Source organism: Coturnix japonica, chromosome 4, assembly GCF_054131305.1.
Source record: "Coturnix japonica strain WE chromosome 4, WE-NBRP24, whole genome shotgun sequence".
In the NCBI taxonomy this organism is placed as follows: domain Eukaryota; kingdom Metazoa; phylum Chordata; class Aves; order Galliformes; family Phasianidae; genus Coturnix; species Coturnix japonica.
Window position 1 is genome coordinate 47516283 of NC_140666.1, and position 12818 is coordinate 47529100.

A 12818-nucleotide genomic window follows, 5' to 3' on the forward strand; every position below is an offset into this window, starting at 1 on the left:
GGACGCGCTGGAAGCGGAAGCGGCCGTTGTGCCGCGGGGCGGCAGATTCGGGCTCCGCAGGCGGGAGGCTCCGGCCACGGGAAGCGACGCAGGTGAGTGCCGGGGCCCTTCGAGCAGGGTTGGGACAGCAGGGCTGCTCGGGTGTTGGAGGGGAGCCCTGGCCTCGGGGCGGGCGGGGGGCAGCAGGACGCAGCCTGTCGGCACCTCGGACTCCAGCCCGTGCCCGCCGCTGGGAGAGGATGGCAAAGTTGTGTATCCTGGGAGCATTATCTCCACGTGCGTTTTACTAGGCAATACTTCTTTGCTGCTTGGACTAATGGGCTTCTCAGTGTTTGTTTGTTGGCATGGAAAGGAATTCTATGAAGATGATAATCAAAGAGCACCTGGTCTTGTAGAACTTCTTCCTGCTGGATTCAGACAGTGATCCAGCCTGTCCAGATCCCTCTGTAGGGTCTTCCTGCCCCAACGCAGATCGATGCTTCTGGCCAACTCTGCAAACTTACCGAGGGTGTGCTCAGTGCTCTCATCCTAATCATCAGTAAAGATATTAGATGGGACAGGTCCCAGGCCCTGGGGACATCAAGACTGAATGCCAGCCGGATTTAACTCCATTCTCAACCTCTTTTTGGGCCCAAGCCTCTAGCAAGTCCATAACCCAGCGAAGACTACAATTTCCAATTATGGCAGTTATTCAGAAGCCGATCTCAAGGATGTGAGAAATTCTCTGAAGAAACATTATTTTCATAACTCTTCTGAATATTGTGTCTTAACATGCTTTTGTTGGTGTTTATGTTGATTCCTCTCCCTCTCCCCTCCTCCCCCCCCCCCCCCGCTCCTTTCTTCTCAAACATTTCAAAGTTGCTGAGCTTATCAATTTGCTAATATACTTTCTTGAACTGTAGTGGTCTGTTCAGAAGGCTAAGATGTAGGCTTTGTTTTCAGATGTGATTTGAAAGCTTGGCTGTTATCCAGTCTATGCTTTTAAAGTTTTGCATTGGAGAAGAACTAATATTGTTTGCTTATAAACATGTGCTCACAAGATACAGCAAACAGTGCTTGTGGACTGTCTGTGAATATAATGATGTTCAATTGACTTTTTTTTTTTTTTACTCAGTCTTCTCCTCCACTTGAGAATTTATTAATCAATTTGGCCACTTGTACAATCACTAAATGTACAAGCTTCCTTTACCACTTTTTGCCTTTGACAAAGCTGATTTGGATAATGTTATCATGCATTATTGATTTTCTTCTGTTATCTTTTTTCTTTTTCTTTCTTTCTTTTTTACAAGATAACTCTGCAGAGAGAGGGGCACCATTTTGTAGTTTATACTATGTCATTAAGTGTGTCTCCTGTGAATGATAAACTAAAAAGCAGGGTTTTGACTTGTGTGTTACAATGTAGAGGTTAAAACTGGACCTTCTGACTATAGTGCCAATAAACTTAGACCTGCCTTGAAGTACCTAGGCTACCGAGTTTGTTGCACCACTTCTGCCTGAACAACTTTAGGCTGATTTAGTGGATAGTTTAATGGAGAAGGGTGTTCTCCTTTGAGATAATAAAGAAGCTCATTCCATTTTGTTTGATTAAGCATCCCTAAATTCTTCATATGCATTCAGATCTCTGTCTTTGAAGGTCTTTGATAGTTGATGGGATTAGGTGTTTCTTCTCAGTCCTGATGTGGGTGATATGAGGGAAATAACGGATATTAATTAGTACTGAACCTTAGTTCTATGCTGTTTGGTAACATCAGAAATATTAGCCTCTAGAAAAGAGAAATTTCAGAGATAATGATGTATATTGTAATTTTAATGTGTTCTTTTTTACTTATTTTTTTTCTTGAGCAGACAACATTACAATTGCCACATAATCTGAGAGAGCAGTGTTTGGAAGAATGACAACAGGAGACCTAAAAGGAAGTTTAAGAAAAATAGAACAAGGACTTCGCATGATAAATTATCCAAGAGATGTGGATTATACAGTGTAAGAAATAGTGTCAATAAATTTCTGCTAATACATGATGACAGCAAGATGTGTAAGCAAGATACTGGCTTTGCATCCAGTGATAAGCAGCGAGGTTACGTCTGTGTGAAGTTGGAGTTTGATACATGTGGTATGAAAGATGAAATAATTCAGTTTTGCTAGTCTGAGCAATTTTTTTCCCCTTGATTAATCTCTTTGTTTCTTTCTAAGTGCTCTCAACACTTTCTTCAGGAAATTTCATCATGTAAAGATGGAGCAAGGTGTTTAACATTGAACTTTTGGGCTTTAGACCTGACCATGTTGGGATCATATGGGAAGTCACAAAAAGCATTGTTTCAGGCATTTTTTGGGTAGCAGTTAACCAGATATGCATGGAAAGGTACTTGCAATCAAGTGAACCAGAGAAAATACTTGAAAATGAAGGAAAAACACTATAATTCAGGTGTAAAGTGCTTGCCATATTGAGGAGATATAATTTGAGTGTAATGTGTATGCTATATTAACCTTCCAAGTTAAATGTTTGCAGTTGTGCAAGGTCTTTTATTCTCTTTTGTTATGTACTTTTCTTTCTTAATAGGCTAGTGAAGGGTGATCCAGCTGCGTTTTTACCCATAATTAGCTATTCCTTTACATCCTTCTCAACTTACATAGCAGAACTTCTGGTGAAATGTGATGTGGAACTTACAGCAAAGAGTGACTTGCGCTTTATTGAAGCTATTTATAAGGTATCTGTCTTCACATTCTTTTTTGTGTTTGACCTTGTAAAAGTATCTAGTGAGAGTGGAAATTTTTGTCTGTGAAAAAGAACTTGGTTAATGTTTTTAGATCAGTAGCCACCAAGGATGTGGAAAGCCCTTAGCTTCCTAATTTTCAGGAAAATCTAAAGAAATTTCATTTTTTAGTAACAGAATCAGTAATGCATTTGCTTCACATATTAGGTTTGAGGAATACTGAAATATTTGTTGAACAATTTATGTGGTCAGAAATAGACACACAGAAATCATAACCAGCAGAAGAAAAAAGTTACAGCACCTTTCAATAATTATAATAGAAATTTCAATAATTATAATAGAAACACAACTAAGAAATTAATTTGATGTGATATTTTAAAATAATTTTATGTTTGAGCTCCAATTTGTAACAGCTTATAAGTTAAAATCTAATCTAATGCTTTGAACTGAATAAGTGCAGAATGAAAGACTGCAGACAAATAAGAACTGGAGCATGTCATTTCAGTTCCACAATAATTTTTTACAGTGATTTTCAAAGCAAACTTTTTCTTTTTTCCAGCTTCTTCGAGATCAATTTCACTATAAACCAATCCTAACAAAAGAGCAGTTTCTTCAGTTTGGTTTTGCAGAAAGAAAAATGCAGATTGTTTGTGACATTATTAACTGCGTGGTGAAAAAACATAAGGAATTAAGTAAACTGAATAAGGTACTGATCAAATGGTAACTTCATGGTGAAAAATGTTATTCTTGATGTGGTTTTGGTCCTCTAGCTAGAAGGTAAAAATCGGTATATTTTTATCAAAATTTGGGGAAAATTAGTATAAAGTTGCATTTTGAGATTCCTGAATGCTGATGAGTATATAAAAGACACAAGTTGCCAGTGTATTGTACTATAAACAAAATAAAATTACTAGAACAAAGATCAGTGAAATACTTTGTATCTTAATGGATAAGTGGACTTTTCTATTTCTTAACACAGCAATTTTTTGTGTAACTCAAGACATTACAGGTAGATTTAGAACCAGAATCCTCTGCAATATTAAAGTTCTGGTAACATTTAATATAAATATGAGCTTGTATTTGTGTCTTGTTAGTATACATTTTAAGTCTGATTATTTTTTATTAATCATATTTGATGTACATAAATTATTTTTTATCGTCTATACTGTGTTTAAAAACATGATTTTAATAAAAAATTGTCTGCTTATTTCATTTAAGTTTATAGAATCTTCAGAATTTCTCTTTGCTTTATTTCTAATTGTGCTTCTGAAAGTGACATACTTTTATCCTATTTGACATTCAACCTTGCAAGTTCAGAATTTGTGATCAACTTTCATGCAGCATTGCATAGGTGTTAAGAATATGTATTTGTTTTGAGATCTGTTTTCTCTGTTAATTTAGGATATAATTTTTTTATATTATTTTTTTAAGACAGTGTTGTATTTCAGAGACTTAAATGTGTTTACGTGTGTATGGTGCAGTTTTCTTGCCTGCTAGCATTGGTTGGAAGTGGAGTCTTCTTTCCCTCTGAGAATAATGTTTCCATATTAGAACGACTTTTTTTTCCCCCTCCTCTTTATTTTTAAGGTTAAGTCGCAAACAAAGAAGAAATTCAGACCTTCAAAACGTGAAATATGGTCAAATTGTGGTAATGTTCTTGTTGATCTCAGTGGCACTCTGAATTCCAAACAGGTATGAAATGGGTTTTTATGTTGTGTGTCTAAAAGGTAGTCTCACTTGTAGCAAGTCAGACTCTTTCTGGAATATGTGCTTTCATGTAGGTTTTTACAGTTGATCATGCTTGATGGTTTTGTTTTTTTTCATCTCCATGCGGTTGATGGAGATAATGGCTGTTACAGAACTGCCTATTGTGGCTTTCTATGTTTTGCAGTCAGTTGGGATAAAACTTCAATTTTAACAATTAAATGCTAGAGTGATAGATGTATTGTACCAGTTATCTATCCAATGCATGTGAATATTCTTGTACTGAGAAACATCAGTGGGCTTTCATTTTTATTTTTTTAAAGCGTGTACAGAAGATGCCTCTTGTAGAACGACACTCAGGAGATGAAGTTAGTGATGAGCTTCCTCTCGCACCTATTAATCCAACACCCCTTAATCCACCATCCCTTCCAGCAGAGGGAGATAATGAAGAAGAATTGTTCTTAGATGATGATGTTGAGGAAGTTAAATGTGAACAAGTAAGAATATATAAATTAAATATGCATTAGATATTTAATGCATTCCTAACTTTTTTTTTTTTTAACAGGACCTTTCTTATGGGATGAGGTTTTAAAAGAATAGTTGGATTCTCTTTAAATATAACTAGTGTGTGTGTGTGTGTATATATATATATATATATATATATATATATATATTCAGTGGTTAAAAAAGTCTGATCTTTCAAGTGCCAGTTCTGTTAACAGATCCTGTAAAAGCTTAGTTCATTGTATTATTAGTTTATAGCAATTCTGAAAGATAATTTTCTAATGTAGCATAATGTGCTTACTTAAAATTGAGGAAAATTGCATTTAATTTTATTGATCAAAGGATGAATTACATCTAAGCCAGAGTTAGAGAACGTGTTTTTATCCATGTTTTCAGGTCATAGAAGGTAATTCTCAGATGGAGCTCCTGCAGCATCAACTTGCTGATTGCCAGGAAAAGCTTCATAAGCTAGACTGGATGGAAGATAAGCTACGTGTTTTAGAAGAGAGGCTGAAAGGGAAGGTGATTATAGATGAGAAGGACTGGTATAATTTGTTGAGCAGAGTTTTGCTTCTTGAAACAGAACTGTTGCTGCAGTCCAAAAAGGTATATTAACTTCAATTTTATTTCTATAATAAAAGCAGATGCGGCTATTAGAATACTAACTTTTAGTGTTTTCCAGCTATTACTAGGTGACAGGAGTGTTGCTAAACACAGTGCTGTCTGTTTCTGTTTTTCCTACCTCTTGATGTATGCTTTCCTCTATTCTTAATAGGCTGATCTTAATGCCAGTGTTATTTGAGGATATATTTTTCTACTTAATTGTTACATTCTGTTGCTTTCTGATATTCTGTACCAACTTCTCCTTTGGAGACTGTTTCCAGCAGGTGTAGTTCAGTATATCTTCGAAAGAGTGACCGTGTGACTTTATATGACAGTGAGCTTGTTGAGATAACTTTCACAGACTTAAAATTATGCTGTCTTTAAAAGTTTACCGTATCTGGAGAATTTCATTGTAATGGGAACACACTTAAGGCTTCCTTGTCCATATTAATTTGGATCTCTCATTCTGGGCTGCATATTTCAGTAGTCTGGGGTGGTACTTCTGCCATTGATACAGCTATACTTTCTTTTGAGTTGTCCAGGCTGATCTTTAATCAGATATATTTATTCTCTTTGGAAGATTAAGATTTCACTATATCTTACCATAGTTCTGTGTGCATGCAGTTTGCTAGTTAGGCTGAGTTAAAACTTTTAAAATGGGCAAATTTTCAGACTGATCATGGGATCATCCTTCAAAAATAATAGTGATTAACATATATATATTTGTTAAACAGTCTCAGGTAGAGGCTTAAGGGATTTACCATTTGAAATCACTTTCTTGTGCATAAATATCATAATGTAATTGTGAGTGGATGTATGACCAAGTGAGTCAGCCAATATTATGTTCTTTCTTCTCTGATCAATTTCAAGGGCACTTCAGCTACACTGCCAAACTGATTTGAGTCTTTTCTAAATGCATTTTCTAAAAGAGGTGGTTGCCGCATGTGTGGTGCAGAATGGCTTATAATTCAAACTAGGCTTTTTTAAGAATTTCTGTATATGTTTGGTTTATTATTACTTCGGTGAAGTGTTTATTGGAGTAGTTCAGAGATCTGGAATAGTATGGAATATTCACTGTGAAAATACTTGACACTAATATAATTAAAAAATCTACTGGAAATGAGTTGATTTCTGCAGTACCTGTTTTTGCAGACAACTTTGAACAGTAACATGTTTGAATTTAGGTTGTGCATGGCATTGTTAGCCCTTTTTTTTCAAAGCAAAAGAAGTTGGGCTTTAGGAAGAGTCTTTAAAATTTTTTTTGCAATAGACTTCTGCAAACTGCCTGGAAATATTCCTTTGGGCCAGAGAATTGCTGCTGCTTTGTTTTTTTTTTGAAGTTTCGTCCAAGTTGTTCTTTGCAGATACAGAAGCAATTTAGGGTTACTCCTTTCTTCTTACTCTTAAGTTTTTCAGGGAACATCTGGCATCTAGCCACCATAGCAGGAACACTCTTAAGATCTGTATTGCAGTGCTGCCACAGAATAGCAGCAGCAGCAGCTGTGCAATTTAGCTCCAGGAAAATCTGAAAGGCTACCAAATCCCTTTCAATGAAAGGAGTTGGGCAATAGCACTCAGTGCAGATGTTTGGTTTTTTGTTTTTTCTTTTTCTCCCCCTCCCTTCCTTTTCTTAGAGAAACACTCATAATTGCGTTCTAGTTCAGCTTTTTCTCTCACAGCACTTACTATTTCTCCCTTATCTACTTACTTAGATATAATCCGCTATTAAGTGATACAGTTACGTATTCCAGCATATGAAGTACTGTACTTTTCTTGAAGGGTAAGATTTCAAACGTAATAATAGCTTGTTGCTTAATAAAGGCTGGATATTGTTTGAGGCTTTTTGGTTTCTTTGATTGTTTTTAATTTTGAGATAAAGAAATGGCATACATTTCTTAGTGGAACATCAGTTTTGTTTCCTTTTTTATGAACAGTCTTTGTGAAGCTAGATCGAGTGAAACTGAGACCTTTCTAGAAACAGCTCTCTCATTTAGGGGTCTGGAAAACTAGCTTTAGCTAGCCTTGGCTTTTATGCTTTTAAGTGGAATGAATTTCAGTTCATCTGTAGGATGATTTTTAAGATTAAAATGCTACATATCTGAATATTATCTGAATCTGAAAGGTATGCTTTGTTCAAATTAACAGCAGCCAAAATCAAGATCTAGTTGTTAGTACAGGTCAAGAAAGTTATGGCTGTTCATTCTACTCATCCCAAAGTTATAGAAACTATATTTGGACCTGCTTTTGACCTGTTTACTAACAGCAACATTAATAAAGCCTTCATGGAATGCACAGTTCTTTGAAAACATGTGTGCAGTGCTGACATAATTGGATTGTTGGACAAAAAGTATTCGTGTTTAATACTTAAGTATAACTGTTCAGCCAGAAGATGTTTTTTATATATGGCTAAAATACGGTAAACTTGTATTTCAGAGAGACTTACCTGCAGAGTTCAACAGTGTAAGCCAAGATGGTACCCCCAGTATAACTCCAGTCTCTCCTGGTGAGTGTTAATGACTTTTTTAATTAAAGTCACATGCCAAGTGCTTCTTGCTGACCTTGATTAAAACAAGTGGATAATTGTTTACATCTTTCATTTGAATACATACAATAGATAAGAAATAAACCTAATGGCAATTTTATATTAGTAAATACAGATACTAAATAAACTACAGAAATATTTTTTAACCTTTAATGCAAATATGTAGCATGCTAATTAATTTACAAATAACACATGACCAAAAGTCTCAGATGCTAACTTAATTAAGGCACACAGAATAAATTTGCTGCCACAGTTTATTGTATTTAAAATAGTGGCGTATTTACTTGCTTACTTTTACAATGGGACTTGGGCAAAACTGTAGCAAAAACAAGTTCATAATCTGTGCTGAACATTCTCTATAGTTTTTCTCTCTTGAAATAGCAACTATTCAACTAACCTTTTTGCTGAACTTTCTTACTGTGAAGGGCACAGCAAAGTCTTTCTTTAGTCTCCAGATGAATTTTGGAAATATACCAGAGGTAAATGAAACAGCCTTACATGGGAAAGAATGAAAAAATTTCCCTAGCCCTATAGTAACTTTTATTTTTTTTATTCTCCCTCAGTGGTAGTTTCTTACCCCTTAAGTTTCACCATTCATTAATATGACTTGTCTCCTAATGGCATCTATTATTCTTACCACTGTTAGTAAGGAGGATATCCTCATTTATTAGGCATTTTGGTCAAGTGTTGGGATGTTGCATAGGAATTAGACAGGAAGTGATAAACCTTCTTTTATCTGAGTAATCCATATTCCATGTAAGTTGGGAAGGCCATTTCTTGATTATGTCGAAGTTTATTTTAAAGTCTCAGAAATTGAATCTTTATACAGACCTTAAAAAGCTTGCCATGTTTACTTCCCTTTGTGTGTTCAATGATATATTACTGACATTTGAGGACTTCATACTCAGGAAGCGAGATGATGGTCTTTTATAGAGAATTTTCATATTTTCTTTCTTCTAGAATTCTTCTGACTTTGTTATTCTGGTTTTTCCAAAGTGTTATCCAAGTCACTGTAAATGTAATGATTGTGCAGCCAGTTTTAATTGTATGTCTTAGGATATACAGTACTGAGAATGTTGGAGTTTTGTTGTCGTTGTTTGGTGGGTTTTTTTGCTTGTTTTTTTTTTGTTGTTTTATTACTCTTCAAGAATCACTGCTGTACTGAAGGAACACTTTTAAATCAATTAGAAATAATTTAATGTATTTAAATTACAAAATAGCTTAGCTGGACATTTTCTAAAGACAGAATCTGGAGATGCTTATATTACTTAAAAGAAGGTCATGTGAATGCTTTTTTTATGTACTGAATTGTTTCTTTTCCCTGACAATGGTGTTCTGAATGTAAGAGTACTGGAACCTTCCTAATGTAAAATATAGCACTGTTTCTGCTGAATGGAGGCCAAATCAAGTCCAGTGTGAGCAAGGCTAGGCAAATGGCAAGAACTTGACAGAAATTTTAAGCTATGTGCTGTCTTTATCTTTTCTGATCCTTAAAAGTCAAATTACTTAAAAACATGCTTGTAAAACAGATCTCAGCACTACTAATGTAAACCATCTGAAATTATGCATTTAATAGTAGAGTTTCTTAAGTGTTGATTTCACTGTACTCGCAAAAGGTAGCATTCCAAAATGATCTTTTTGGGGTTTGTCTTGTTTGTGTAGTACCTGATATACTTCATTTCTCTTGTCTTAAGAAATGAGAAAACTATTTTGGATCCTAACAAGTAGGTGTTGTTCTTGTTTTGTTTTTTTTGGGTTTTTTTTGTTTTTTTTCCTTTCTAAACAATGCATTTACTACTGTTTTTACATACAGTAAATCAAGCTATTTGGTAGCAGACCTTGTAATACGAGAGGAAAAAAGCAAAATTCATGTAAAAATGAGCCTTTCTCCATAGATGCAGAAAAGAAGGAGGAGATGACAGAGTGTCCTCGTCAGTTGTCTAGATGCAGTTCACTGTTATCCACAGTCTCATTTCCCAAAGCCGTGACAGAGATTTCAAAGGTAATTAAAACTGGCAAATACTTCATTGTTTTCCTTTCTGATGTCAAGAGAACAAGTAAGCATTAATATCAGTTGTATATGCTGCTAGTGGTAAAACAAGGAAACTATGCAAACCTGTTCTAGGTCTGTCTCTTAAAAAATCCTTTTGCTATGTAAACTGCGCTTGAAGTTGTATTCTCAATGAATTTTTCAGATTGAAAGTCCATTTGAAGAGTTCACTAAACTTGTTGCTTTTAAATTGTAGGAGACAACAAGACAAAGAATGGAAAGGATAAGTAAAATGTAAGTAATGGGAAAGGGCAGCAGGAATTCATTTCCCAGGAGGGAGTTGTACTAGACTAAGACTTAAAGAGAATGTACATATGTGTTCCAAACCTCAAAGATCTCTACATCAGGTGTGGCATTTCCTTATGACTCCACTGGATAATAAATCCACTTACAGTTCTATATTTGTAGGATGAGTCATTGTTTTGATTTCTAAAAAGCAATAGAAGCATTCTTAATGGTATCAACTAAAGATTAAAGGGTGTTTAGAATTCAACTGACAGGGAATAGCAATATTATTTATCTTCTGATGGGAGTTCCCTTGAATGAGCAGCTTTTCTTCCTGAAAAGTAACTAATGTTTTAACTCTGCTGTTTCATTATTTAAGAAATAGAAAAATCAATTTCAGCCTAACCATTCCATTAAGGTGTGTTTACTGCTATTAAAGAGTATTCTAAGTAATTTTTTTTTTTTTTGGAAGAAATACTTTCATTTCAATTGATTATTGCTAAGGAAAAAGCAATTTATTTAACTCATTTTCTAAATATGCCTGTCCTGAATAAGTTATTCCCTTCTTTTGTAATTTAACCTTCCCTAATTTTGCATAGGTTGCTTTTTTCTGTGTGTCTATGTAAGGTTTTTAGGTATTTGATAGACATATAGTGTGTAAACCAATTACAGAAAAAGAGGTACATGAGTGGGTGCTTAGTTTAATGCTGAATATTAGTACTGTGGATCCATTCAGAGGTAAATAACTGATTTGCCTTTTAGTGTATTTTAATAAGTATATGTGACTATGTAAACAAAATTTATTTTCAGAATTGAAGAAACCACAGAATTGTTGAAAATCTCAAGTAACACCTCTGAGAAGACCTGAAAGAGCAGTTCTTCAGGCCTGGTCTCTGTAGACGTATGGATATAAAAATTAATATGTATGTTTGTCCAACATTAAATTTTTAATGTATCAAATTTGTAATGGTCGCTGTTTTTGTGTTTGAGTAAATATCTTTTAATGCATCTGCATATTTACGATTTTTTATTTTTAAATTTACTTCACTGACTTTCACTTTGTAAAACTGTTGAAATAGTTTCTGTCTCTCTCCTTTGGTAGAGCGAAGTCATCACAGTGGTGTATTTTTTTGTTGACATTAGTTAGCAGCGTGCTAACTAGTGTGTTTTTTAAAGTGTGGGCTTGAGGACCGTGGTTTACATCCTGTTGGAAACACTCCAGCTGGTACTTGCATATTGCACCCAAGAGGTTTTATTGCCTACTATCTTACTGTTTGTACTGTTGTCTAAGTTTTAATGAAAATTTAAATACATGCTTTTAAATACATATATATATTTTTTTAGTATAAGTTTTTTTACACAGCTAGAAAGTGCCAACACGTTATGGCTTCCATTAACACAAACAAAGCTTGAGTCAGTTTGATCCTAAACACTAAAATGTACAAGTAAGCTCACAGACTACAAGAGATGTGGTGAGTGTTTTAGTACTGTTGCCTAACACATTTTAAGACTAGCGGCACAGATGGAGACCATCCAGTATACAAAGATGCACAAGACTTTTATGATATGAAGCTACACTAAAATTTCTCTTTAGCGATGTAAGTAGATGCAAGACTTTCACAAACATATAATCAAACTAAAATGTGTAGAGTATGGCAATATTTGTTTCCCTTTGTAAATTAGTGGCATATCATCAGTATTTCTCTGTGCTGTAATGCCCACTTTACATAAAAGATTTGGGGAATTTGTTTCATGAAATCAATGTGTGGGTTTCTGGTTTTTTTTTGTTTTGTTTTTAAGCAGAGTTTGCAGATGAAGGAAAAAAACCAACTGTTCCATGTTATGCTGTAAAAAGTAATTTGTATCTTAACAGTAATGATTCTTTTTCTATAATTGTACAGAAATTCAATTTACTTTACATACAAACAAGTACATAGCTTGATCAAACCTGCTGTATAATCAAGGATTTTTGGAATTTTGCATTAGAACTTTCCATTTTTATTATATTTGTTTCTGGACAATAAAAGAACTTGGAGAGCATGAAGGTATGAACTTGTTCTTCTTTTTGTTTCAAAATAGATCTTAGAAATCATTTCATTAGTTTTACAATAATGAATATACTTTTTTCTAGATATATGAAAACAGCTTCTAAAATAGGACTGCAGCACCATCTTGTGGAAGTCTTTATACAAAACAGTAACGTAGTAAGAAAATGAAGTGTATTCTATACAGTAGAAACCATTGCTTTAAACTAACAATGATAAAATATTTTCAGTTACTACCTGCTTTTTAATGTTTCTTTTTTGCCTGGGCTTGGAAGAGGGAAAGCAATTTAATTAAAATAATCATTAATATTTAAACTTCATGGCAGGAACCTGGAGAGCAGTGAATCTGTTTATGTTGGTACAGTGCTCAGTATGGGACGTGCTGGTCAATAAAAATGGTTCAAGTTGCAGGTATTAATCCTGGTATGGGAAA

The 12818-nt window shown here is 34.6% G+C and overlaps 1 protein-coding gene across 7 annotated transcripts; it reads left to right on the forward strand.

Annotated features, from left to right (window-relative positions):
* The first annotated feature begins 9 nt into the window (after positions 1-9).
* Positions 10-12380, forward strand: CEP44 (centrosomal protein 44). 7 transcript variants are annotated; one of them, XM_085545118.1, is made up of 13 exons: positions 10-92; positions 418-712; positions 1846-1981; positions 2192-2241; positions 2559-2706; positions 3272-3418; positions 4300-4404; positions 4740-4913; positions 5317-5526; positions 7957-8026; positions 9961-10067; positions 10312-10349; positions 11151-12380. In XM_085545118.1, the coding sequence occupies exons 6-13, from the start codon at positions 3350-3352 to the stop codon at positions 11206-11208; spliced, it is 831 nt and encodes a 276-aa protein (XP_085401244.1). In that variant the 5' UTR covers positions 10-92; positions 418-712; positions 1846-1981; positions 2192-2241; positions 2559-2706; positions 3272-3349; the 3' UTR covers positions 11209-12380. The 7 variants fall into 7 exon arrangements, with proteins under 7 accessions (XP_085401244.1, XP_085401239.1, XP_085401245.1 ...); XM_085545113.1 differs by lacking the exon at positions 2192-2241; XM_085545119.1 differs by lacking the exon at positions 418-712 and having other exon boundaries at positions 1846-2111.
* Positions 12381-12818: the final 438 nt, after the last annotated feature.